Source organism: Cyclopterus lumpus, chromosome 17 (genome assembly GCF_009769545.1).
Source record: "Cyclopterus lumpus isolate fCycLum1 chromosome 17, fCycLum1.pri, whole genome shotgun sequence".
Classification (NCBI taxonomy): Eukaryota; Metazoa; Chordata; class Actinopteri; order Perciformes; family Cyclopteridae; genus Cyclopterus; species Cyclopterus lumpus.
The window spans coordinates 18935411-18960410 of record NC_046982.1 but is presented as its reverse complement, the minus strand read 5'-3'; the positions used below and the strand labels follow the sequence as shown (position 1 = coordinate 18960410).

At 42.8% G+C, this 25000-nt stretch overlaps 1 protein-coding gene across 6 annotated transcripts in view; it reads left to right on the top strand.

Moving 5' to 3' along the window:
* The window catches only part of LOC117746586 (disco-interacting protein 2 homolog C), a 134450-nt gene that overhangs the window by 61815 nt on the left and 47635 nt on the right, over window positions 1–25000 (top strand). For 4 of the 6 annotated variants that reach the window (XM_034555819.1, XM_034555817.1, XM_034555818.1 and 1 more), the window contains exons 2-5: window positions 12253–12324; window positions 18571–18681; window positions 20853–20978; window positions 23678–24049. In XM_034555819.1, the coding sequence (XP_034411710.1) occupies window positions 12253–12324; window positions 18571–18681; window positions 20853–20978; window positions 23678–24049 (681 nt within the window). Of the gene's footprint in view, window positions 1–7607; window positions 7996–12252; window positions 12325–18570; window positions 18682–20852; window positions 20979–23677; window positions 24050–25000 lie in introns of those variants that run through there. The other 2 variants (XM_034555820.1, XM_034555821.1) reach the window with 2 other exon arrangements.

Genomic DNA, 25000 nt, shown 5'->3' with positions numbered 1-25000 from the left:
CAGCCTCTTTTTGTGTTCCGTCTGTAGTCGTATGTCTCTTTGTGGTTGTTTTGTCCCTTTTAATAGTCGTCGATTGTCTATTTATGTCTTTTTTGGTAATTGTTTGTCTCTTTGTAGCCATGTTGTTTCTTTTTAGTCATTGTCTCTATATCCGTCTCTTTGTAGTCATCTTGTTATCTCTTTATAGTCATCTTGTGTCTATTTGTAGTTATCTTGTTATCTCTTTGTAGTCATCTTGTGTCTCTTTATAGTCTCAGTGTCTCTTTATAGCCATCTTGTGTCTATTTATAGTCATCCTGTGTCTCTTTATAGTCACAGTGTCTCTTTATAGCCATCTTGTGTCTATTTATAGTCATCCTGTGTCTCTTTATAGTCACGGTGTCTATATGTAGTCATCTTGTGTCTCTTTATAGTCATCTTGTGTGTCTTTATAGTCATCTTGTGTCTCTTTATAGTCATCTTGTGTCTCTTTATAGTCACATTGTCTCTTTATAGTCATCCTGTGTCTCTTTATAGTCATCTTGTGTCTATTTGTAGTCATCTTGTGTCTCTTTATAGTCATCTTGTGTCTCTTTATAGTTATCTTGTTATCTCTTTGTAGTCATCTTGTGTCTCTTTATAGTCATCCTGTGTCTCTTTATAGTCATCTTGTGTCTATTTATAGTCATATTGTGTCTATTTGTAGTCATCTTGTGTCTATTTATAGTCATCTTGTGTCTCTTTATAGTCATCTTGTGTCTATTTGTAGTCATCTTGTGTCTCTTTGTAGTCATCTTGTGTCTCTTTATAGTCACAGTGTCTCTTTATAGTCATCCTGTGTCTATTTGTAGTCATCTTGTGTCTATTTGTAGTCATCTTGTGTCTCTTTATAGTCATCTTGTGTCTATTTGTAGTCATCTTGTGTCTCTTTATAGTCATCCTGTGTCTCTTTATAGTCACAGTGTCTCTTTATAGTCATCCTGTGTCTATTTGTAGTCATCTTGTGTCTATTTGTAGTCATCTTGTGTCTCTTTATAGTCATCTTGTGTCTATTTGTAGTCATCTTGTGTCTCTTTATAGTCATCCTGTGTCTATTTGTAGTCATCTTGTGTCTATTTGTAGTCATCTTGTGTCTCTTTATAGTCATCCTGTGTCTATTTGTAGTCATCTTGTGTCTCTTTATAGTCATCCTGTGTCTATTTGTAGTCATCTTGTGTCTCTTTATAGTCATCTTGTGTCTATTTGTAGTCATCTTGTGTGTCTTTGTAGTCATCTTGTGTCTCTTTATAGTCACAGTGTCTCTTTATAGTCATCCTGTGTCTATTTGTAGTCATCTTGTGTCTATTTGTAGTCATCTTGTGTCTCTTTATAGTCATCTTGTGTCTATTTGTAGTCATCTTGTGTCTCTTTATAGTCATCCTGTGTCTCTTTATAGTCATCTTGTGTCTATTTATAGTCATATTGTGTCTATTTGTAGTCATCTTGTGTCTATTTGTAGTCATCTTGTGTCTCTTTGTAGTCATCTTGTGTCTCTTTATAGTCATCTTGTTATCTCTTTGTAGTCATCTTGTGTCTCTTTGTAGTCATCTTGTGTCTCTTTATAGTCATCTTGTTATCTCTTTGTAGTCATCTTGTGTCTCTTTGTAGTCATCTTGTGTCTCTTTATAGTCATCTTGTTATCTCTTTGTAGTCATCTTGTGTCTCTTTGTAGTCATCTTGTGTCTCTTTATAGTCATCTTGTTATCTCTTTGTAGTCATCTTGTGTCTCTTTGTAGTTATCTTGTTATCTCTTTGAAGTCATCTAGTGTCTCTTGTGATAGTTTTGCCCCTTGTGTTAGTTGTTGTGAGTCTCTTTGTGTCCCCTTCCTGGTTGGTACGTGTCTCTTTCCTACCAGTTGTAGGTGAATGTCTTGGGGGGGCCCCCTGACATTGTGGGCCCCAGTTGGCCCGTTCCATGAGTCCTTTAGCAACAGTCTGAGAGCTGAGGAGGAATCAAAAAGACAATCTTCTGCTGACTAAACCTGAGCAGTGAGAGAGTGTTCTTGTATAAACCAGAAAGAGAGAGAGAGAGAGAGAGAGACTAAGAGAGAAAGTCGTAGTTTTAAAGGCCTCTCAGATTAAAACCACATTGTTTTCACAGCACACGCTGGTATTTCCTCTCGGTCGGCTGCCGGTGGAGCAGCGTGGGGCGACGCGAGTGCTTCACTGCAGCACATTGAAGCTCCTCTGCTGCTCCTCACCAGGAAAGAGAAAGAGAGGCGTTTCACCAGTCGCTGTCGGTCCCGGAGGGTTGAAGGGCGCACTGGTCGGCTTTCTCTTTGGAAAGAATCGGTGGCATCAACAGTGCAGACGAAACCTTTTAATCTCTAAACTTTCCAGGTGGAGAAAGAATTGCTTTTGGTGACTTGTAGACGTTTAAAATGTAAAACAATCAAGGTGAGAACTAACTCTATATCGCCATATTTCAGACGGTTCACACGGTTCACATTACTACCCAGAATGCCTTGTGGCGGTGAGCAGCATGGCTTTGCATGGTGGAAAGCCAGTCGTATCTGGGATCTGGGTGTGAAAGGCTAATACTGATGGTTTTACACAGCCTCTGGATTATGTACTCATGTGGGTGTGGGTGTGTGTATATATGTTTGTCTATAATCTGCTGGAATTAAATGCACTCTCGTCAAACCGCAGCAGAAGCAGACAGTAAAAAAACCCAAACAGCGATATAATCGTGGAGAACTGGCAGCGATCTCCTCCCGGGCTCATTTTTCTAACTGTTAGCACAACCCTCGTAGCTGAAGGGCTCACGAGTGGTTTAACCTGAGCTTTGTTTATCCAGTGGAAGCTAACCGAGCACACATGTTTCCTGCGCAGCAACGCCCCGCTTCAGTAACTCGCGCGTTCACACGGCTGCTCGTCCTCCGCCGAGCTTCTCCTCCGGAGCGAATGGGCTTCTGTTTATTGTGATAAGGCTCCATTCAGGGACCGGCTGCTGAGTCCCAGTGGTCTGTCTTCCCCGACCAGGTCAGGATATTTTAATTCATGAACTTTGGTTTCCCCCCCAACCTCGTAGGATAAGGCACGAACTGGCTTTTCCCTCCGATGTCCCACCAGTACAAACCAGATCTTCAATGGTTACAGTGGGACCAGGGGTGACTAATGCGACGCGAGATCGGCCAACATGTCAATAATGTTGCTAAAAAAACAAACGAGTGACGAAATCCATGAAAATGAACTTGTTTGTTGAGCCTAGAATGTCCTAAAATTCTTCATGGGCCCAAGTGGCTTCCAAAAAAACAAACAAATGACACGTTTTGTTGCTCATCATCATCACTTTCAATCGTGTCTTTACATTTTCATAATTAATGTATGCACATCAGGTATTTCTTTTTCGGGTCTGGGTGCGTGATGCTGGACAGATCGTGACAGGAAATGCAGGAATTCTACTTTAATACTTTCCCTTTCTATCGCTTTCTATTCTAATTGTATCACTCTCATCAGTCTCAAACAGCTAGTTTGAGGCCGAGTCCCCGACGTGCCGGTTAATGGTGCTTCTGAGTCGCTTGACCTTCCTGAAAACCACAAAGTGTAAAGGGAGTGAAGATGCAGCGAAGGGGTACAACGAGCTCGTTTCCCCCCCGAGACCAAACATAAACTCCAGCATCATATGAGAGAGAATTATTGTAGTGGCTGCACGACACCTCTCTGTTCCTGGCTAACACAGCTGCTCCCCCCCCCCCCGAGATCACAGTCAGCTACACAGAGAGCCAAAGTCTGGGTCAACACTTCCTCCTCCTCTTCCTCCTCTTCCTCTCCAGATTGCAGCTGGCGGATGTAATTGAATTAAGGAGGCAGCTTTGCGTTTTGGCTGTGGACGCACTATATGATGGACCCGATCATAGAGGAACGGGTTCTTTAATCTGTTTTTATTTTAAACAATTTTAGCGTTTAATGGTTATGATTAATGCTGCAAAGCAGTGGTGCAGTATTATATATATATATATATATATATAAATAGTAGAGCAACAGCTGTCTGACAGCCAACTCAACACGTCTGCCAAAGCAATCAGGAGTTGAGGAGTGTTTTTAGGGAGTGGAGAGGGTTTCACCTCCAGGACACACGCACACGCACGTGCACACGCACACACACAATGTCACACCGAGAGACGTCACTCGGGTCGCTTCGATTTAAAGTCACTTTTTCTTCTTTTTTTTCCGACCCTGCAATCAAGTGCAGTTTCTGTCTTGCTCAGTAATCATACAGCGTGTTTATTATCACGTATTATAGCATATTATAACTACTCACGCATCATATCGTGGTGGGCTCTGGAGCGACATCTAGTGGGCCGCGGAGGAACCGCCAAATGTGAAGATTAAATAAAACAAATTTCTTTTTTATAAAGCTAGTTTAAATTAGTTTTTATCGTTAAGGATTTACATGAATAAAACCAGAGTGATTCAAATACAGCGTCATTTTAATAACACGTTACTTTAGTTTTGTTTCTCCACTTTTAACTTGTATTTCAAAGTGAAGCGGTGTGCTAGTAAAAATAAAAAAATATCCAAATCGTGTGGAGAGGAAATAGGATCCTGAATACGTTACATTTGGATTGATAATTGGTAAAGCAGAATGTTTGTTACAGCTGAAAGGGTCACTTGAAGGTAGACCTCTGTTTTCTTTTTAGATATTCACCAGGCAAACCAACGTGACGCAGAAATACAACCTTTTTCATTTATTTTTCATTTAATATAAACCAAACCTTTTTTTTTTTTTATAAAAGCTCTGGCTGCACCGACTCGCGGGGCGGCGTCATATTCCTCTTAAATGGTCGCACATGGTGCATTTTGGGAAGTGCGCACTATTTCGAGTCTGTGTGGTCACTCCTGTGGGTTTTCCTCTAAGTAGCTTTTAGCAGCGGTTTGATAAGACGTCCACACACACACACACACACACACACACACACACACTCTGTTGAATCCGGCCGGTCTTACAGGGCATTAAACCCCCATTTTCATTTGCCTCCAAAGCAGCTTTTGTTTGAAGGCGTGTGAAGCGCGACGGGGCTCCCCTGATAGCGCAGCACTTTGGAGGTTATCGACTGGCAGAGGTTTCTGATCTGCATTGGATCTTCACCATGATGGAGGGGGACACACACACACACACACACACACACACACACACACACACACACACACACACACACACTTACCTCACATGCCACCTGTATCGTTAATCTTTGAGAGCTTTTCGTGAGGTTTCTTTCTCTCTTTGTTGCGGATTGGAATTGGAGATTGTTTGTCATCATTTAAGGTTGAAAGGAAAAAGCCAACGGAGGCGGAGTCTCTTATCTGGACGAGCTGGATTTCGCTTTCGCTGCCCTGCTTTTTATCCGGCCAGCATCTCAAACGTGTGAGAAACTGGATTCCTGCCAGCTTCAGGGATCTTTTTGTGTCTGTGTGTGTGTGTGTTTTTGGTTTTGCTCCAACTTTCCTGTCGAAGGTCGCAGGAGAACGTTGGGTGACCACAACAAGCCTGTCACACCGAGTTTAAAAGGTGTATATTTATGCTTACAAAGCATTACACATTTGTCAACTGTTAACACACCGGTATGAACGTTGCACAGCTGCAGCCACAGTTGTTAACGTAACAGTAATAACATTAATTCACTGCTTATAAACTGATTATAAATGATGGGCGATCCCTGTATTTAGTCTTCGTTAACAGCCGTGCGTTGAACCTTTTTGGGCCAAAAAAGCAGCATCAAGACGCATGACGCCGCCCACCCCCCCTCCCCCTTCCCCCCTTATTTCCAGACAAACAATACTTTTAATTATCTACGCGGAAAATAACATTGTATATTAACATCTCACCAAAAACGTCAAACGCGAATGAGACTTGCGGCGTCCTTTTAGAACGGTGACTACCTGCACGAGCTGGCGTCTTCCAGCATCGGTGGCGGTAGCTTGAGGGCGCCGCGACGCGGAGGCATCCCGAGAAATCATGCCGCACGGCGTCCACGTGATCTTGAACGAGGACGTGCGAAGACGGCGAAAGCAAACAATCTCTCTCTCTCTCTCTCTGCAGCTGTGTGTTTGTCCCAAGTCTGAACTGTCACCGCTTCAGCCCTCAAGATAAACATCGATAAACAACTCTTACCTGGTGTCAGGTGTGTGTGTGTGTGTGTGTGTGTGTGTGTGTGTGTGTTGGCACAGAGCAACGTCAGCAGTATTGAGTATCAAAGGTTATCTTGTTCTATTTTGGGAAAACTTCTTCAATAGGCAAATTTCTACTGGCTGCAGGATCCGGTCTGTTTACACACACACACACACACACACACGCACATGCACATGCACACGCACACGCACACGTCATGTCATATAATAATATATGAATACTTATGTATGTATTTAGTTACGGTTGTGTTTCCTCCTCCGGTCACCCGGCCTGACTGTAGAGTTCAGGAGGTTCAGCAGCTCTGCGTTCAGTCGGACTCGACAGTTTAAAAAAAAGCTCCTTCACAGTCAAATTAAATGCAAAGCCTCTCCACGCAGAGGGGAGAGTCGCTTCTAGTCGCTTCTAGTCACTTCTAGTCGCGTCTAGTCGCTTCTAGTCACATCTAGTCACTTCTAGTCGCTTCTAGTCGCGTCTAGTCGCTTCTAGTCACTTCTAGTCACATCTAGTCACTTCACTTCTAGTTGCTTCTAGTCACTTCTAGTCGCTTCTAGTCGCGTCTAGTCACTTCTAGTCACTTCTAGTCACATCTAGTCGCGTCTAGTCGCTTCTAGTCACTTCTAGTCACTTCTAGTCACATCTAGTCACTTCACTTCTAGTTGCTTCTAGTCACTTCTAGTCGCTTCTGGTCACATCTGGTCACATTTAGTCACTTCTAGTCGCTTCTAGTCACTTCTAGTCGCGTCTAGTCGCTTCTAGTCATATCTAGTCACTTCTAGTCGCTTCTAGCTGACGAACGGTCGGGTGAATCTACATGTAAACAGCACCTGTAGACTCATGACTGCGGGAGGAGATCGTCTTATTTTGAAAGGACAAGAAGTTGTTCTTCATCAACAGATCAGACCGACATCCGTTTAAACTTGTTTTTTTATGGTGAAGTTCAGAATATTTCAATAGATATTAACACATTTGTTTGAGATGAACACAATATTAATTTCATCCACACTTTAGATCCCCCCTCCTCCCTCCCCTTTTGTTGGCAGTTATTGCCTTGGTCACCACTAGAGATGGGGGAGGGAGGTACACATCCCAAAGTGGCTGGGGACTAGCCCTGTGTGTGTGTGTGTGTGTGTGTGTGTGTGTGTGTGTGTGTGTGTGTGTGTGTGTGTGTGTGTGTGTGTGTGTGTGTGTGTGTGTGTGTGTGTGTGTGTGTGTGTGTGTGTGTGTGTGTGTGTGTGTGTGTGTGTGTGTGTGTGTGTGTGTCCCCGTGTCCTCTCTCTCACCTCACTGTGAAGTCGGCCACAAACAAACCGATTTGTTTGTTTTGCTGATGTCATCGGGAAGCGTGTTTGGGCAGGAACGTACCAACTGGGGGGGTTGTTTGTAGTACCACGTACACACACACACACATATGTTCCCACGCACACACCACACACAGGACGGGGGGGGGCGGACAAGTAGTTCCTTGCAGACTAAAAGAGGAAAGTAAATAGAAAATTATTGCCAACCAAACCTGTGTGTGTGTGTGTGTGTGTGCGTATGTGTGTGTGTGTGTCTCATCAACAAAGGCAGCATCAGTAGCTAAATGTCAGCAGACACCTTCAGCCCTTTTGTCTGCTCAGAGGAGGTTGACCTGCTCTCTCTTTGAAACTAATAAGCTGCTTGTCTTTGTGTGTGTGCTAATATAGAGAGAGAGGGTGTGTGTGTGTGTGTGTGTGTGTGTGTGTGTGTGTGTGTGTGTTTTCACACACTGAGCGGCGGTGAGAACCGCAGACGAGGACTGAGTCTCGTCTGCGAATAGCATGAAGCCGAGCTCCTCTGGTTTTATTCTTCTAGCGTGATGCTCGGTGAGTACGTTTACACGTGACACGTGTCAATTGTGTGTGTGTGTGTGTGTGTGTGTGTGTGTGTGTCAGATAGTGTGAGAGAGAGTTAGTTTTTTATCTGGATCTAATTAGGCTAATTGAATAAATGCTTCCCTTTGTCTTTGTCATGTTTTGAGAATATCTGGAGTGCCGTGACTTCCTAAACGTAGTACTGGTCACAGTACTGGTGGTAGTAAAGGTGTGTAATACTATATATATATATATATATATATATATATATATATATATATATATATATATATATATATATATATATATTCTAGACCATTTTGCATGGTGAGTACTTTTGACTTTTTATTGGTGGTGGTCATAGTACTTCTCCAGCACCAGTAGTCGTAGTCTTGAAGAAGATAAATTAATTTCCTCTGTTGGAACATGAACTGGGACGAGCACTTTCCTCCTGGAGCCTGTAATGGTTTCACTGGAAACCACAGTAGAAGGTTTACAACCAGCAGATGTGTTGTTATTGTAGTTGTTGTCAAACACCAGAAAATCCTTCTCGTGACGGTGAAAACACACAAAAAAGATGATGAAGAAATTCAAAAAACGCAAAGTTAATGTTGCCTGCATGTGAGCTTCTTCCTGTGGGGGGAGCGGGCGACAGTCATGACTCAGCGTGTTGTCACTGCAAACACCTGCTGTGTGTGTGCGTGTGTGTGTGTGTGTGTGAGTGTGTGTGTGTGTGTGTGCGCGCACGTGTGTGTGTTTATTTGCCCTCCGTCTCGGGGTCCTTGGGCGTTTCCTCTCTGCTCAACTGTTTGTTTGTTTGTTGTGTGTCTGTGTGTATTTTCTTATTCATGAGAATATTTCACTAATTAATCAAACATATGTTTTTGCTATTTACAAACATTTAATGAAAAAACAAACACAAAAACAGAATAAATAAAAATGCTTCCAACAGGTTTTTGTTTTTTTTTGCTTTTTATTTGTGGAACTTGTAGCAGCATGAATCACTAAAACTACATAACAAAACTAACATTTTTATTCATGCAGCACAGATGAAGAGTCTAATGCAATTAAGTTCAGAAAAAATTATAAATTAAATATATATATTAAAAAAACGCTACTGTCATGTTTGCGCTGTAATATTATTATATATATATATATATATATACATATATATATATATCTGTGTGTGTGTTATGTGACCTTGACACGGTTGCTATGGATGCACAACTCATTGTCTCGTTGCTGTTCTGCCGCTTTAGTTTTGAAGTGTAACATTATTCAGTCTTGTTTGTCTTTTGTCCGTCATTCCAAATATTTAGACAGACAGACAGACAGACAGACAGACAGACAGACATGTGATGTCTCAATCTCTAGTGTTACAGTGTGGAAACAGTAAAATAAACTCTGTTTCCTTTTTAGGTGTTGAATAGATGCAACACTCATCTCTCTCTCTATTTTTTATTAATGTCACTCTCCTTCTCTTTCCTTATCTTTCTCACAGTTGTTCTTCTATTTCTGTCATTCCTCTCTCTCTCTCTCTCTCTCTCTCTCTTTTTCTCTCTCTCTCTCTCTCTCTCTCTCTAACACACTTCTGGACTCCCGCCTGGTTAAAACCTGAAAGGTCACGTGTTACCAACGTTTCAAGGGTTTTTATTGCAGCTCGTGTTTTCCGAGGTTTACATTGTCTTAGCAACAGTATTTCAAATAGCAAGTATTTATCTCCTGTCGGGGTCAAACTGACAAAAAGTCCAAACTTTCTACATGTGATTCAGAGAGTCTGACGTCAGAGGTTCCATCTCGGCCTCTCGCTGTAAAGTGCTGTGATATAAAACATGTTGTCAGGCGCTGTGTGTGTGTGTGTGTGTGTGTGTGTGTGTGTGTGTGTGTGTGTGTGTGTGTGTGTGTGTGTGTGTGTGTGAGTGTGAGTGAGAAGACAGGGAACCTCACAGTTACGCCAACCCTCTCCGGCCGGTTTCTAGCAGCTTGTGGCGACAGAAGGAGCAGGCGGTGCCTGAGTCATCCTCCCTTTTCCTCTGCCTCCTATTTAAAGACCTTCGTCCCTCCGTCGTCATCGACGACTGCTTCATTCTCACAGTGGAGACGGATGTAAAAAAAAAAAAAAAAACTGAATTTTTGTTAGTTTCACGAAATGTAAAATTACTTTCTTCACCTATTTTTCAAAAGGTTATTTGTGGCGGTTCAGGACAGCAAATGTAAAACAATGTTATCATAATAATGATAATAATGGCTGAGGAAACTATAGAAAACCACGTCGCCCGGTTGGTTTGAGGTCTGCAGAATTGAAGGGCAGCGTGTTGTTGATTGTTTTTTATTATAAATGTACTTGTATTGTTTTGGTCCTCTGACGGGGACGAGATATTAAACCTGCAGCTTCCGGCTCATGCAGATGAAGCCAGGTTACTGGAGAGCGTCGGTTAGCTCAACAACACAGGAGTTGCTCTTCACGCATGCGTTTCCGCTCTTTACATGCAAACAGTCTTTAAAAACAAGGTGTCACTTAAACACGGAACAATTGACAGTGTTCATCTCGTGGTTTTGACTGGATAGAGAGTTTAAATGTCCTCCAATTAAATCCCAGAAGGCCGAGTGTGACTTTAGGAAGTTGCCATGTTGAGGACAAGGTCAGACCTCCCTCCGTTCATCCCTCCGACTCTCCTCTTCCTCTCTGCAGGACAGTGAGCTCCCCTACCAGACATGCTAATTGTGTCCACACACACACACACACACACACACACACAGACACACTGACATCGTCACCGATGACGTCCGTGTCCACAGTCGAATGTCTTCAGCCACTTAGTCACATGAACATGTGTTTAGGGAGGATTTATCGTCAGTTTCAGCTCCAGTCACAACCTGTGTGTGTGTGTGTGTGTGTGAGAATGAACATTTTGTTATTTTTACGAGGGAATATTTGGCATTTTTGAGAGATGTGCGTTCGACTTTTAAAAAACCAAATACTCCGACTGCGACACACTCGTCCGATTATCGGACAAAATACACGTTTTTAAAATTACACAGTTGCACAAAACAAGAACTTTTATATGTAATGAAGGGGTAAGATGTTCGGCATGAAAACGTGTGTCAAGATGCTGTTTGTTTATAGCTATTGCTCTTTCTATCCAAGCTAACGTGATCCAGCTGCAGCAGCACGAGTACATTCATATTTATATTAAATACATTCTGGCTGTACGGAAGCACCGGATGTCAGTGCAATAAAATGTTTTGTTTTTTTAACAGTTTCACAACTGAAGCAAATGTGTGAGGTTCATATTGTTTTTCTGAAAGAAAAAAAAAACAACCAAAGAAGCTTTTTAGTTCCCAAAGGACACTTATCGTTCATAAGAGTACACGGTTTCTTTCGACCCAGACGAGCTGGCGGAGCGTCTCCATCCAGTTGTCTCAGGGGGCTTGTTGCCCCGTCTGTCACACCACCAGTTTGATGGGCGGGTCTTAATCTGCACAGAGGGCTCCACTCAGCACTTTACAAACTGCATTACCCACGTCTCCCCTCTCGCTCTGTCTCACTCTCTCTCTCTCTCTGTCTCTCTCTTTCAACACCATTACCTTTTGATTCCCCTAAAGAATTTACCTCTGGTACGTCTCTCAGCTCTGAAACTCCATTTCCCATGATGCTTCTGTCTTTTGCTTTCCGCTCTGCTCTTTAAACGGTCGCCTTTTCTTTTTTTTCTTTTTTTACATGCACACTCACACACAATAAAAACATTTTTTTTTTAAACTTATTTTGCAAATGTGACTAACTCCACCATTGGAAATCTGCTGATGGCACCTCGAGGTGGGCTTGATTTATCGCCGCACGGATCAGTCAGCAGGTTTTGAGGCGTGGTGAAAGGTGGATTAAGTGCATCTGCTGAACTTTGAGGTCCAAATGTATAAACACACACAAACACACACACACACACACAAACTGCAGCATCTGGACCTGGTTGAGGGGAGAGAATGAGAAAGCATAATGTGCACAACTGCCTTGTGTTTTAATCGCTTAGATTGCAGCTTGTGGATCATATACATTAAATGTTTGTTTGTGTTTGTTTTCATTCATTTATCTCTTGTTCATATATTTATGAATTGTTTTATCTTTAGATATTTGGTTTTCTAAGCGTTAATATCTTCTGAGGGGTTTTAATAACTTTGTAGGCGTCGGTGTTACCGGTCGGTAATACTTTGTATGAAAGAATACGCAAAATAAAATGTGTAAACGTGTTTCTCTGTGTTGCTCTCTGGCAGGAGACATCACGCAGAAGGGCTATGAGAAGAAGCGATCCAAGCTGATTGGAGCCTTCTTCCCCCAAACACCAGGTAAAACAGAGCTTCCTTCACCTTTTTTTTTTAATGCAGCGCTTTAAAAATAAATAATAGCTCATGAAGCATCTCATGAAAACTTATACCAATCACAACGAGTCCTGAACAATAACCCCCAATTTTGGATTCTGAAGATAAATGAATCCTCCAACTACGTTTGTTGTGATGCACCCAAACACGAAGGCTTGGATTGGTAACATTGGGAGAAACTAGCAAGTATCCAACCTAAAAAATAAAAAAGAAAGAGACGTGTGTTGTTGTTGCAACCTGAAGAACTCGTATTCACGACGTCCTCCAATAGAAACGGACACATTTGGGTGTGAAATGTATCCGATTTCCTTCAAACCTTCAAGATTGGAGCTCAATTTAGGATGTTTAACCAGGACAGACCGGACACTTTGTTTCTTTATTTAGATGTTTCTGTGTTTGTCCAATAGACTCTCAGTGAGGGTTTCTTCTCAAAGGAGATCTTGATGTTCCTCCATATTGGACATGTGTTGATTCTGGTCTTCGTACATTGAATAAAATCATTGCCAGTTGAGTTGTTATTGGTAACGCAACCCAGATGGATGTTATCGAGTCCGATCTCAAAGGATGCTGAGGATGGGACGGGAGTGTCACTGGAGACCAGCAGACACACTGGCATTGCCAAAGCTATTACTGTAAAACACTGTGTGTGTGTGTGTGGGAGGGGGGGTGGGGGGGTGTTAGGAAGTGCATTATGGGAAGGAATGAAGGGTGCGGGATGGAGAAAATGTGTGGTATTCACATCCAGGCGCAGTGGGGAGGGTCATCCCTAGTTCGCTATGGGGGGAATGACACACACCCCTTTTTACACACACACACACACACACGCACACACACACACACACACACACACACACCAGGAACATGGCTTCCTTTCCTGTGATGTACCCGAGGCCTGTTAATCTGCTCCGCTCTACACAGTCGGGTTAATATGGTTTTGATTAAAGCATTTACATCTTTCAAAGTCAGGGGACCTTAGAGATTGGGTTCAGTTTACTCAGAGGGGACTTTTGATATCGTAAGATCCAGAACGCCGTCCTTTCAATTTCAATCCCAAATTTTAATTTTATTTTTATTATTATTGATTCACACGATAATAAAGTACAGTTTTTTTTTTTTTGTCAGAGAAAAGGAGAAGGGATGAATGGAAACCTGCAGCACATCCAGTCACCTCCATTTAAGCCAATTACAAATGGCCGACACGACATCACCGTCGTCGCCCTTCAATTATTATCAAATCATCATTATTATGTTATCAGTGTTTAGTCCCAAGACTCACAAAGGTTTGAGTCACATATTGAACCAGCAGAAAAAAATTGCAAATAAGGGGTTGCAAATATCATTTTAAGAGATCACTTTTCTTATTGCAGCCTGTTTATGTGGTTGTTTACAAGGATCTATTTATTTTCACCACGAATTTCAGTGTGAACCATAAACAATTATAAATATTATACTTTTACTTTGTTATAATCATTTATAGTTATTGGCCTAAAAACACTCAAATATATTTATTAAAAGATATTGGCAGTTTTTATTGATGTGTTATCATCTGCTCAGAGATAGTGTCATAGATCATCTCTAATATCTATTTCATATTGTTGTGAAAACATCTTAAAACTGTGTTTTATTCAGCTTTCTCACCAAAAGCAAAATTTTACAAGTTTACATTGAATTTATCTTCGTCCCAAACAATTCTTCTCCTAAATTGAGCTTGAACGCATCACAATGTATCTCAATGGGCCGGTACTGCCATCTCGTGTTGTTCACAATGTAGCAATATCAATCCTCAGAGAATAGAAAGCATTTATGCTTATGTCCCAGACGGCATAATTCTTCACTGCATATTCGGCACGATAAGATCGTCCAGGAGGCTCAGATGCCAGAACCACCTCCGCTGGCCCCTCGTCTCTTAAGTCTTCGCCCAGAGACCCGACCAAGAACATGTCTCGAAGCAAGAGCCTGTTGTCTGGCAACCTGGAATAATAACTTCCTGAGGAATCTGCAGTGTGATGCTCGGATAATTGAATCTGCCACTAGTCCACAACCTTCAAGCTGTTATTGTAAAGTCAGACAACATCCACAGCCTTCGGCTCCTCCGGGAGAACATTATCAACCTCTGGCGGGTTTTCGTCACTACCTCCAAAGTGATGATGTCGGTTGGGTTTCTTAATTGTTGTTCCGCTATTAATGGATCAACCCTACTAATGGGGAGTAAAACAGTTACGTTAATAAAACTTTATTCTGCATGGGAACTGGTCGTTGCAACTATTTAAAAAACAAATAGGCATCCCTTGAGTTCTCTGGCGTTGTCCTCCATACGTCATGGCGGTTGGGTTCCTTCCACCATCCGACAATATCCTCAATCATTCTTTCCGCTAAAAACATAGACAGACTGGTTGGTTTACCATTTGAACTACTACGTTCATTATTGTTAGTGCTATTGCACAAAAGGCAGAACGCTAGATGGCTGTTGAGAAGACAAAATCTCCACTCCTTTCTGCGGTTTCAGGAAATCTACAAGGTAGTGCATGGGTGCCTCAATTGTGGACAATTTTCCTAATAATTTCCAAGCGGTCAAATGCATCTTGATACTTTTTCCTTGAAAGAAAAACTCAATTTAAACCCACTTAAATATTCACTCATTATTAATTCATACTGGTGCGCTGCCCGTTCAGAGCGCTGGCTTGTTGCTTGGCGCCGGGTACTGCTGCTTGTAGCGCGGTCGGTTGTCGGGGGGGACAAAATAAAATCTATTAGCTTAAACATTGTCCAAAATAATATTGTGTAGCAACAATTTAGAAAAAACAAATCATATTTTGAATGCGGCTGAACTTGATATGTCCCCAGGGTCTGATTCCGGTGCCTTTTCCGAACCCAGTTCGTGGGGTGCAATATAGCCAATAGCATCTTAGCGTGCAAGTTCGATTCCTGGAGCTAGCTGCCGTTAGCTCTGCTTTGATGATTCATAGCACACTAGGTAGCCTTAGTCTGTAATATATACGTGCTAGCTGGCTAGCTAGCTTAACAGGACGTGTGAACACTGAGTTTAAGATGTCTTGCTTTTATAATCCTCAATGCTTAGAAAAGATCGTAGTTTAAAATGACTCTCACCAAGGTGAGTTCGCAAAACATGTCAAATCTCTTTCACAAAAGATGGTCCGGTGTTCATAATTTGCAGCTGCAATAAGCCAGTTTATAATTCTTGGTGTGTTTGTAAGAAGTCCCCGTGTGATCAAGGTCTTGCCGAGAAGAGAATCAAACTATTCTGTAAATTAGATCAACCATCTCGTCTACTAATCAGCATTTCCCTCTGAGAACACTTCAGTTCATCTCTAATTCAGAGCTTTTTAAATGATTTATTAATGATTTATTGAGGCCTTTTGTTCGCGAGCTCTTCTTCAGTCTTTGATCTTTGGAAGACATTACAAACCTTAAATCATACACTTAAATATGCCACAATAATATATTATCTTGGCATATATAAATAAATCCTCCCTTGTTACTCCATCTAGCTTTCTTTGTATTCGTTTGTATATATTATTCATATTCTAGTATAGTAATCTATTTTATTGTCAGTTTTACAAGTAGTTTTTTTTCTCCTTGGTAATAATTCGGAATATTCTATTATTATATATATATATATATTTATATGTATGTATATATATATATATATGTATATGTATATGTATATATATATATATATATATATATATATATATATATATATATATATATATATATATATATATATATATAATAAAATGTGGTATTTGGTCCAACGTAAGAGTGTTTTCAGTGTATTAAAACATGTGGGAACTACACACATGTGTGTCTCTTAACTTTTTCCAGCCGGGTGTTTGAGGTGCCGTTGGTGTCGTCCACTTCATCCGTCGCTTCTCTTTATCGGATTTCGTGTCTTGCCTCCTGTGGTGGCTGACAGAAAGGGAATGAGTGGCCTGCATTGATTTCCTTTAAGGTATCGCTGGGTTACCCAAGGGGTATCAGTTGGATTGAGTGTAACCAAGGAATTAAACAGCATGTCAGATGGAGGATTTATTTATTGAATGGAAGCTACCTAATTGTATTTTCCCAGCAGTGGCCACATCTAGGAGTTTGAAAACACGTTAACAAATACTTGTTCCAATCTATGGATCATCAGAAAGCACACCTGGGGCTAGATGGGAAAACAACGCATGTGCACAAATACCACGCAAACTGCATTCCCCACATGTTACCTGGGAGAGAAAATCGGGATCACCAAGTTCAGTAGGATTTATCCTCTGGGGGCCGTGAATATCTGTACGAATGTATGCACCAATTCATCTAGTAGATGTTGAGATATCTCACAGGTTACATTGCAACTTTGACCATCTTGTGGCGGCAACAGGAAAAGTCAAAAGATCACTAAAGTCAGTCGTCATCATCTGGGGACCATGACTACCTGTAATAAATGATGTACCCATTCAACACAGTAGATGTAGAGAGATATCACGGGTTACTTTAAAATGTTGGCCTTCTTGTGGCGGCACAGGAAAAAAGTCAAAGGATCAGCAAAGCCAGTGGGATGTATCCTCTGGGGACCATGACTATCATGACAGTCCATCTCAGAGTTGTTAAAAAGCCGGTGAAATCCCTAAAATTGAGAATATTCTATATTTTTCCTACGACCACAAAGAACTGCGTATGCAAAATCTGCAGGCAGAATATGTCGAGTAAGAAGAAACGAGAGCGAAAAAGACATTTTTAAAGAGGAAGTAGAGCGAGTCAGGAGATGGGGAAGCCATCCACCCAGACTTCCCCAGAGGATACAGACAAGGTATTTCCCAGATCTGTCATTCATTGCCGCACCGGTGGTCGTTATATGGTCGGCTAATCAACTTAGCTTTTCTCCCGAGCAGCAGCGATACTCTGAGAGCTCTAATGAAGACGGACGAGGGTGGAAGTGTGACGCTGAGATGGATGCTCGTAGATCAGCTGCTCCGGAGCGCTCGTAGCTGTCAGTACCGGGGTGGTTATTATCATCAGACTCATTGATCGGTGTGGAGGGAGGTTGTTTTCTACTGTGTGTGTGTGTGTGTGTTGTGACCGTGTGCAGGAATGCTGGCGTATAGGTCTACTTCAGTTTCTGTATCTCACACGGCGTCTAAAATCTTTAATCTTTTTTTGTAGTTTTGCAGTTTTTCGACCGTGTGTTTTATTTTGTAGATTTTCAGGATTCAATGTTGTCTCTGAATATGTTCCGTTGAACAGTTTCTACGGCCAAAACTAATTAGTAATCATATTTATAAATAGTGTCACGCCTGACCCGGATGAAAGAAATATGCTTTGTGGTAAAATAACTGGATTTATTTACAGTGTGAGTTTTACATGTCTTGTGGGGACATAAATCTACCGGTAGTCACATTGTGGTCCCCACACCCTAAATCATTACATTTTAGGGTGAAAACTTGGTTTAAGGTTGGTGTAAATCCACAGGAAATGTAATGTCCCCCAAAGTTATGAAAATACATCTGTGTGTGTGTGTGTGTGTCTTGGCTGGTTTTTTACTTATTTTTTTATTTTTTTACTCGCTGTTTGCTTTAGTTTTTTTAAGGTCGGGGATTATCAAATCCCCCTGAGACAAAATTAAGATAATCGTAAAGATAACCTCTGATTTTTGTTGACATGTTGGCAAATTAGCATAATTTAAAGTAAGCCAAATGATCCATTAGTAGTTCCTGTTTGCAGCGTAATGTTGTATTTACTTTGATGCTGAAGAAAAGGCAACTTCTGTGTTTTCTCTGATAATAACGGCTGAATGCGACGGACATTGGAAGTAGTTATGTCCCAGAGGCGGTGTAGGTCACACCGAATCTAAAGACGTGTGTCAGTGTGTTCAGATGTGACTCAGCTACTTCATGTGAACTCTGCGTGGGAGGATTTTGAAGAACATTGGGGCGCCTCAGGGTTTTTAAGGCAGCTTGATGGCCTCCGTGTCGGTAACAGAAACCATAACCTGTCGCTTGACGGCCTCTACCTCCAAAACTCACCTCGCCCCCTGTGAGATATTTCTGTCATTGATCAACGATTTATTTACAAAGAAATGCAAAAAAAAATTCCGTGTGCACGAAAAACGTAAAGAATTCACCAAAAAAAGCAATGTTTTGTCGGGTTATTTTAAATTTTAGACTGGAAACATGAAGGCTTTCATTTTAAATCTGATCCTTTCTGTTCCAGGAATGGACCCGCCCACGGGCCAGGAGAGGAGAGCCCCGGTCACCCCGTCCTCGTCCTCCCGGTACCACCGCCGGCGGTCTTCCGGCTCCCGAGACGAGCGTTACCGATCAGGTGAGAGGGGACGCTTTGTCCTTGACCACATCTGTGGGACATTTGAGCTCTCTGGGGGTCGTCTGTCTTTCTATCCACAGGAGGACAACTTTGCATATCAATGAGGAAAATTTGAGTTCATAAGAATATTGTCTACGTTTTGTATTTAAAGGACGGAGAAATACTGCAATATTAAATATCTTAACTCTCCACCAATTTCACACATCAGAATTGGAGAAATTGTCTCCGGTTGCTGTGGTCCGACTCGGGCATTCACCCCCCAGCAGGGAGGGTCGCGATGGAGTTGCATTGTGGGCAATGTATGTAGGATCCAGTGTTTTTGGCCCTTGACCCAAGCCGTTTTCTCATATGAACTCCACTCACTGTAAATAAGAAGACGTAGTCATGGCGACCTGTTGGTTTGTAGACTGATGTTGAGTTTTTGGCGATTTGAAATACTTTAAACTAGAGATTGAGACCATGAACTCATGTTTACAATGTTTACTGAGGGAATGAATCAAGAGAGGAGTAGAGTCATTTTCTCATAGACGTCTATACAACCAGAGGAGTCGCCCCCCTGGTGGTCAGTAGAGAGAATGCAGCCTTAAGACACTTCCTCATTGGCTTCACTCGTCTGAACTGGAGGTCGCCGCCTGGTTTTCACCTACTGGAAATCCTCTGTTTGGTTATTAATTGTGTTCACGTACAGCTCCTCTGGGTAATGTCTAGAAAAGGGCAAAGAGTGAAAGAAGCTCTATATGAAAAGTCCGAATATCTCGGCCACTGCTGCTGCAATCCGATCCGTCCCTCGTGGATGCACAAATGTAAAGAAAGCGGTGTGCGCTTTATTATGCTTTACTTATTCTCTCTGATGACGGGTGCCTTGTGTTAAACAGGGGCAGAAGGATGCCGTAACGTGTCGTAATAAATATTGCGCAACTCGTTAATGGCACGGATTTGCGCAATAAAAAAAAAAGAAGCTTTCGACAAATCTTTCACAGCTCTTGCGAGACGCATTGTTTGGTTTTGTTCCATGTGGCGTCCTGTGAAGATTAATATCGGATTAACGGAGGATTTTAAATCGTTCTCAGTGGCATCCCATTCGAAATGAATCTGTAAGAATTTGCTGTGGTGACATTTGTGGGGTTGACGATCCAGATAGTCCAATAATAAAAGATCCTGGATCGGTGTGTGTGTGTGTGTGTGTGTGTTTGTTTGGGGGGTGGGGGGGTTACTTAATTATTCTATTCCCACACGCTGCCGTAGAGTTTGTTTGTTATGTACGTTTCTCACATAAAATAAACCCTGTAAAAAACCTTTTAACCCATTGAATAAAAATAATTTAAAAAGCCTTTAAACGCCTTCACACACACACACACACACACACACACACACACACACACACACACACACACACACACACACACACACACACACACACACACAAACGTCCGTCTGTATTACAGTATTACAAGTCAAGGATCTAACAAAGTACAAGCACAGAAGTATTGTGAGCTTCATGTACTTCAATTTGATATATTGTATCTGACAATATTATATATTAACGAGGGTTAGGGTTAGACCTGTAGACCAGTCTGGTGGTCCACGAGCCTCCAAAGGGTCGACAGGTCAATCTGATGGGAGAGGAAAACGTTTTATTGGATTTTTAGCTTTAACGTTATTGAGATGTAAACCATCTGAGAAGCTTTGAGGATAAATCCCAAACAACTGAAACACAGTTTTAATCTGTAATTATACATTATTATACAAGAGCTGCCTGATAAATGTGGTTTAGTAAGAAAAATATAATGTTTGCCTTTCAGATGTTGTGTAGTGAAAGTATCTCAAAGTTATACTTGAGTATTTCCACCAGTGATGGTTAGATACATATTGAGATCAGTGGTTTTGGAGCAAAAATTATTTAATTAATGCTTCCCATTATGTTTCATATGTGTATGAGTATCCTCTGGTTTCACTAGTTTACACTCTGGTCCAGTTATTATACAGCAGCCATAACAGCTGATCAAATCCAACGCTGACACGGTGGATTTTTTCATTTTCATTTTTAAGCGTCAACGACACAATTTTCTCACTGCACAGAAAATGAAGGGAAATCAATGGCGGAGAAAACCTTGTTAAAAACTAAAAAAAAACAACAACAACAACGAGAACCCATGTCTGTTTGTCCCCAGACGTGCACACGGAGGCGGTGCAGGCGGCGCTGGCCAAGAACAAAGAGAGGAAGATGGCCGTGCCGATGCCTTCGAAGCGCCGGTCGCTGGTGGTCCAGACCTCGATGGACGCCTACACGCCGCCAGGTACGAGACGATCAGTCACGCTCAGCACCCGACACCTGACATGTGACATGTGACATGTCTCTGGCTTCTGAATGTGAAGAAGTATTAAACCTCAACAACACTCAAAGCTTTCAACATGTCGACGCCCTTCGAACGAGAAGTGACGACCGCGAATGACGACGTCGCAACGGCGTTTGTTAGCGTTTCCTGGCGCCAGTGGGGCAACTTCAGGGCTCGTTTATGGAGGCGTTCCCAACGTGTGGCGTGCACAGTGTTTGGCGTGAGACGTTAGCATTTCATTAACAATTGGTTCTGGATTCATCCTGTGACTGTCTGTGATTGAGATTTCTTTTAAAGATACATTTTGCATTGTTCCTTCCCTGGTTTCCTGTTGTCTTTCGCAGTGGATGAGACTCGAAGCTTCGTTGTACCGTTTTAAATCCCGGTGCATTATTAAATTAAAAGAACTAACAACAAAAAACTAAACAAACAAAACAATAGTGCAAAGACGCAAACAAACAAACAAACACATATCCGTCTGGTCAGCAACAAGCTATGAATGTCAGGCTAAAGGCTCTGATGACGTCTCCCTCCGCGGTGGACTTCGTCTCCGTGGCGTGCGAGGCCGTCTCTCTCTCTCTCTCTCTCTCTCGCTCTCTCTCTCTCTCTCTCTCTCTCTCTCTCTCTCTCTCGCTCTCTCTCTCTCTCTCTCTCTCGGGGACGCGTGGCGTTGGAAGTCGTCCACGTGTTCATGGTGCCGGTGTCTTTTGGGCGGTAATGCAGGGTCGAGCTGCCTCTCACGACACAGATATCCAACCTGACGTTGGATCAATCTGCGCGACGCCTCGTGACGTTTGACGGACTAACGCACACGATTCACCTGATTTCTACATCTTTTATATTTTGCCCATTTTAAACAACACCGGGAAACACGCACAATCCTTCCTGCAGATTTAGAGACTGCATCTCCTAGGAGAGCGGTATAAGCAGACACACACACACACACACACACACACACACACACACACAGCTGTCTGCCAGTGGGGTTCACTCGAGGACGGCTGAGTCGCGTGTTGCCGAGCAGAATGTCGTATCGTGAGAGACGTCATGCGAAGAAGACGGGTTAGATTTTGATTTCCGCATTTTTATTAATACATACATTTCAGTTTAATGAAGAGCTGCTTGTCTCTCTCTCTCTCTGTCTATCTCTTTCTCTCTGTCTCTCCCTCTCTCTCTCTCCCTTGCTCTTTCTCGTTCTCTCTCTCTCTCTCTCTCTCTCTTTTTGTCTCTCTGTCTATCTCTTTCTCTCTGTCTCTTCCTCTCTCTCTCTCTCTCTCTCTCTTTTTGTCTCTCTCTCTCTGTCTCTTGTTCTCTCTCTGTCTATCTCTTTCTCTCTGTCTCTTCCTCTCTCTCTCTCTCTCCCTTGCTCTTTCTTGTTCTCTCTCTCTCTCTCTTTCTCTCTGTCTCTCCCTCTCTCTCTCTCTCTTGCTCTTTCTCGTTCTCTCTCTCTCTCTTTTTGTCTCTCTCTCTCTGTCTCTTGTTCTCTCTCTGTCTATCTCTTTCTCTCTGTCTCTTCCTCTCTCTCTCTCTCCCTTGCTCTTTCTCGTTCTCTCTCTCTCTCTCTGTCTCTCCCTCTCTCTCTCCCTTGCTCTTTCTCGTTCTCTCTCTCTCTCTTTTTGTCTCTGTCTCTCGTTCTCTCTCTGTCTATCTCTTTCTCTCTGTCCCTCCCTCTCTCTCTCTCCCTTGCTCTGTCTTGTTCTCTCTCTTTTTGTCTCTCTCTCTCTTTTTGGTCTCTCTCTCTTGTTGTCCCTCTCTCTCTGTCTTGTTCTCTCTCTTTTTGTCTCTCTCTCTCTCTGTCTCACCTTCTCTCTCTGTCTATCTCTTTCTCTCTGTCTCTCCCTCTCTCTCTCTCTCCCTTGCTCTGTCTTGTTCTCTCTCTTTTTGGTCTCTCTCTCTCTTGTTGTCCCTCTCTCTCTGTCTCTCCCTCTCTCTTTTTGTCTCGGTAGCCTCTGTGGGGGGTCCTGTCGATAACGAGGCGCAGATTTTGCACAATCAAGCATGTCAGCAAAGCATCATGGGTAGTTGAACGTGTCGATCCCGCGGCATTTAAAATTTTAAAAGTGCAGGAACCGGAAATGTCTCCTTTTTTATATTAACGTCTTTAGAATATATTAGAATGACACAAAGCTTTTATTTCCACCTGATGATCGAATGTCGGCTATTTACTCTCTTTTTTGAAACTTTGATTTAGTCAAATACACATGTTTTTTTTGTTTGGACTTGTTTACTGGGCGCACACACACACACACACACACACACACACACACACACACACACACACGCATACACACCTACCTAACTATGTGTGTATGTGTGAGAACTGGGTCAGCTTCTGGTGTTATTCATATCATCACAATCAGTCTCATAATGCTGAAGGCTTTATGGAAATCACATGCAAAATGCACACTCTCTCACACACACACACACACTCACACACACACACACACTCACACACACACACAAAAACAAACTTTACTCCATTTCCCCCCTGTGGCGACTCCAAACAGATGGGATCTCAAACCTTTCCAGACAATAGACTGTGACATACATCGAGGATGTTTTCAGATTATAATCGGGAGATTAAACCAGATTCATATTAAAAGATCAATAGTTTTCCTCCAATCTTTTCAGTCCATTCATTCATGTGTTTCCCTCCTCAGACACGTCCTCGGGCTCGGAGGGCGAGGGTCAGGGCGAGGGTCAGGGCGACGGCGGCGAAGAGGAGCGAGGAGACGGCGAGGAAGAGGACGGAGGTAGAGGAGGAGGAGGAGGAGGAGGAGGCGGCGGGGGAACCTGCTTCAGCCGGGAGGGGAGCATCAGCATGGAGCGCTGGATAAACCGGGCCATCCACGGCACCTCCTCCACCACCACCACCACCTCCTCCACGGCCTCCTCCTCCTCCTCCTCCACGCGCAGTGGGGGCAGCGGGGCGGCCGGCGGCAGGCTGGCCGACGTCCTGGCCCAACACGTCCACCACCACGCCCGCCACCACCACCACCATCACCACCACCACCACCACCACCGCAAGACAGGTACGAGGACGGAGACGCCGCCATCCTAATGTGTACACGATAATCCTGTATCGGTTCCACAGCAGAGAGGTTCCTTTGACTCCAGAGAGCTTGTTTCCCTTCGGTTTCGCCTGCAGGTCATGAGCTTGAATGGATCCGATGCGCATCACGGCCTCGTTGTTGTGCATCTAACCCCCCCCCCCCGTTGGAGTCTTCTCTTCTTCACGGCCTTTCGTCGTGCACACGCTCGAGTTACAGCTCTGATTTTCACGTCAGGGCCGCAGCAGCAGGTCTCCGGTGTTTCCAGTGTGAGCGAGAGAGAGGGAGAGAGAGAGAGAGAGAGAGAGAGAGAGTACTTCAGGGAGATCGTTTTTTCGTGGACGATCTGGTGGTTCTGGCTGCGTTCGGGTTCAACAGAAAGCGCTCCGTGTTTTTCTCTTCTCGCTCGTTTGTGCTGCCGCTGCTGCGTGATTATTGGAGTCGACATCGCCCCACGGTGCATTCATGATTGATTTATATAGTATACTGTGTTTTCACATCTTCTAATATAGTGTCGATGTATTATTTAATCTTCACAATATAACCTTTACTTTTCTTTTCTCAGTTTAATCACATAAAAGTCCCTTAAAATTGTCTTTTTCAATGGACTCTGCAGAGAAACCACCAGAAATATACACAACAAACATTTGTACAAATAAATGCCACAAAAGGTTAATACAAAAAAAAAAAGTATCCAGATGGGACGCAACTAGAGGTGGAGGAAGTTATCCAAAAAAACAGCAAATGCTATATTCAAGAAAGTTTAAAAACGTCTTCAATTCAAGAAAGTATCCGTCTCGGATGTTTGACGTAACTTCAGGATGTCAAACAACATCTGCAGAACATCTGTGAGGGAGCACGGATGTTCATACGGCCAAAGATACATTTATAGGCATAAATACAGAAACACCAGTTGTGCTGCACTCATGGACT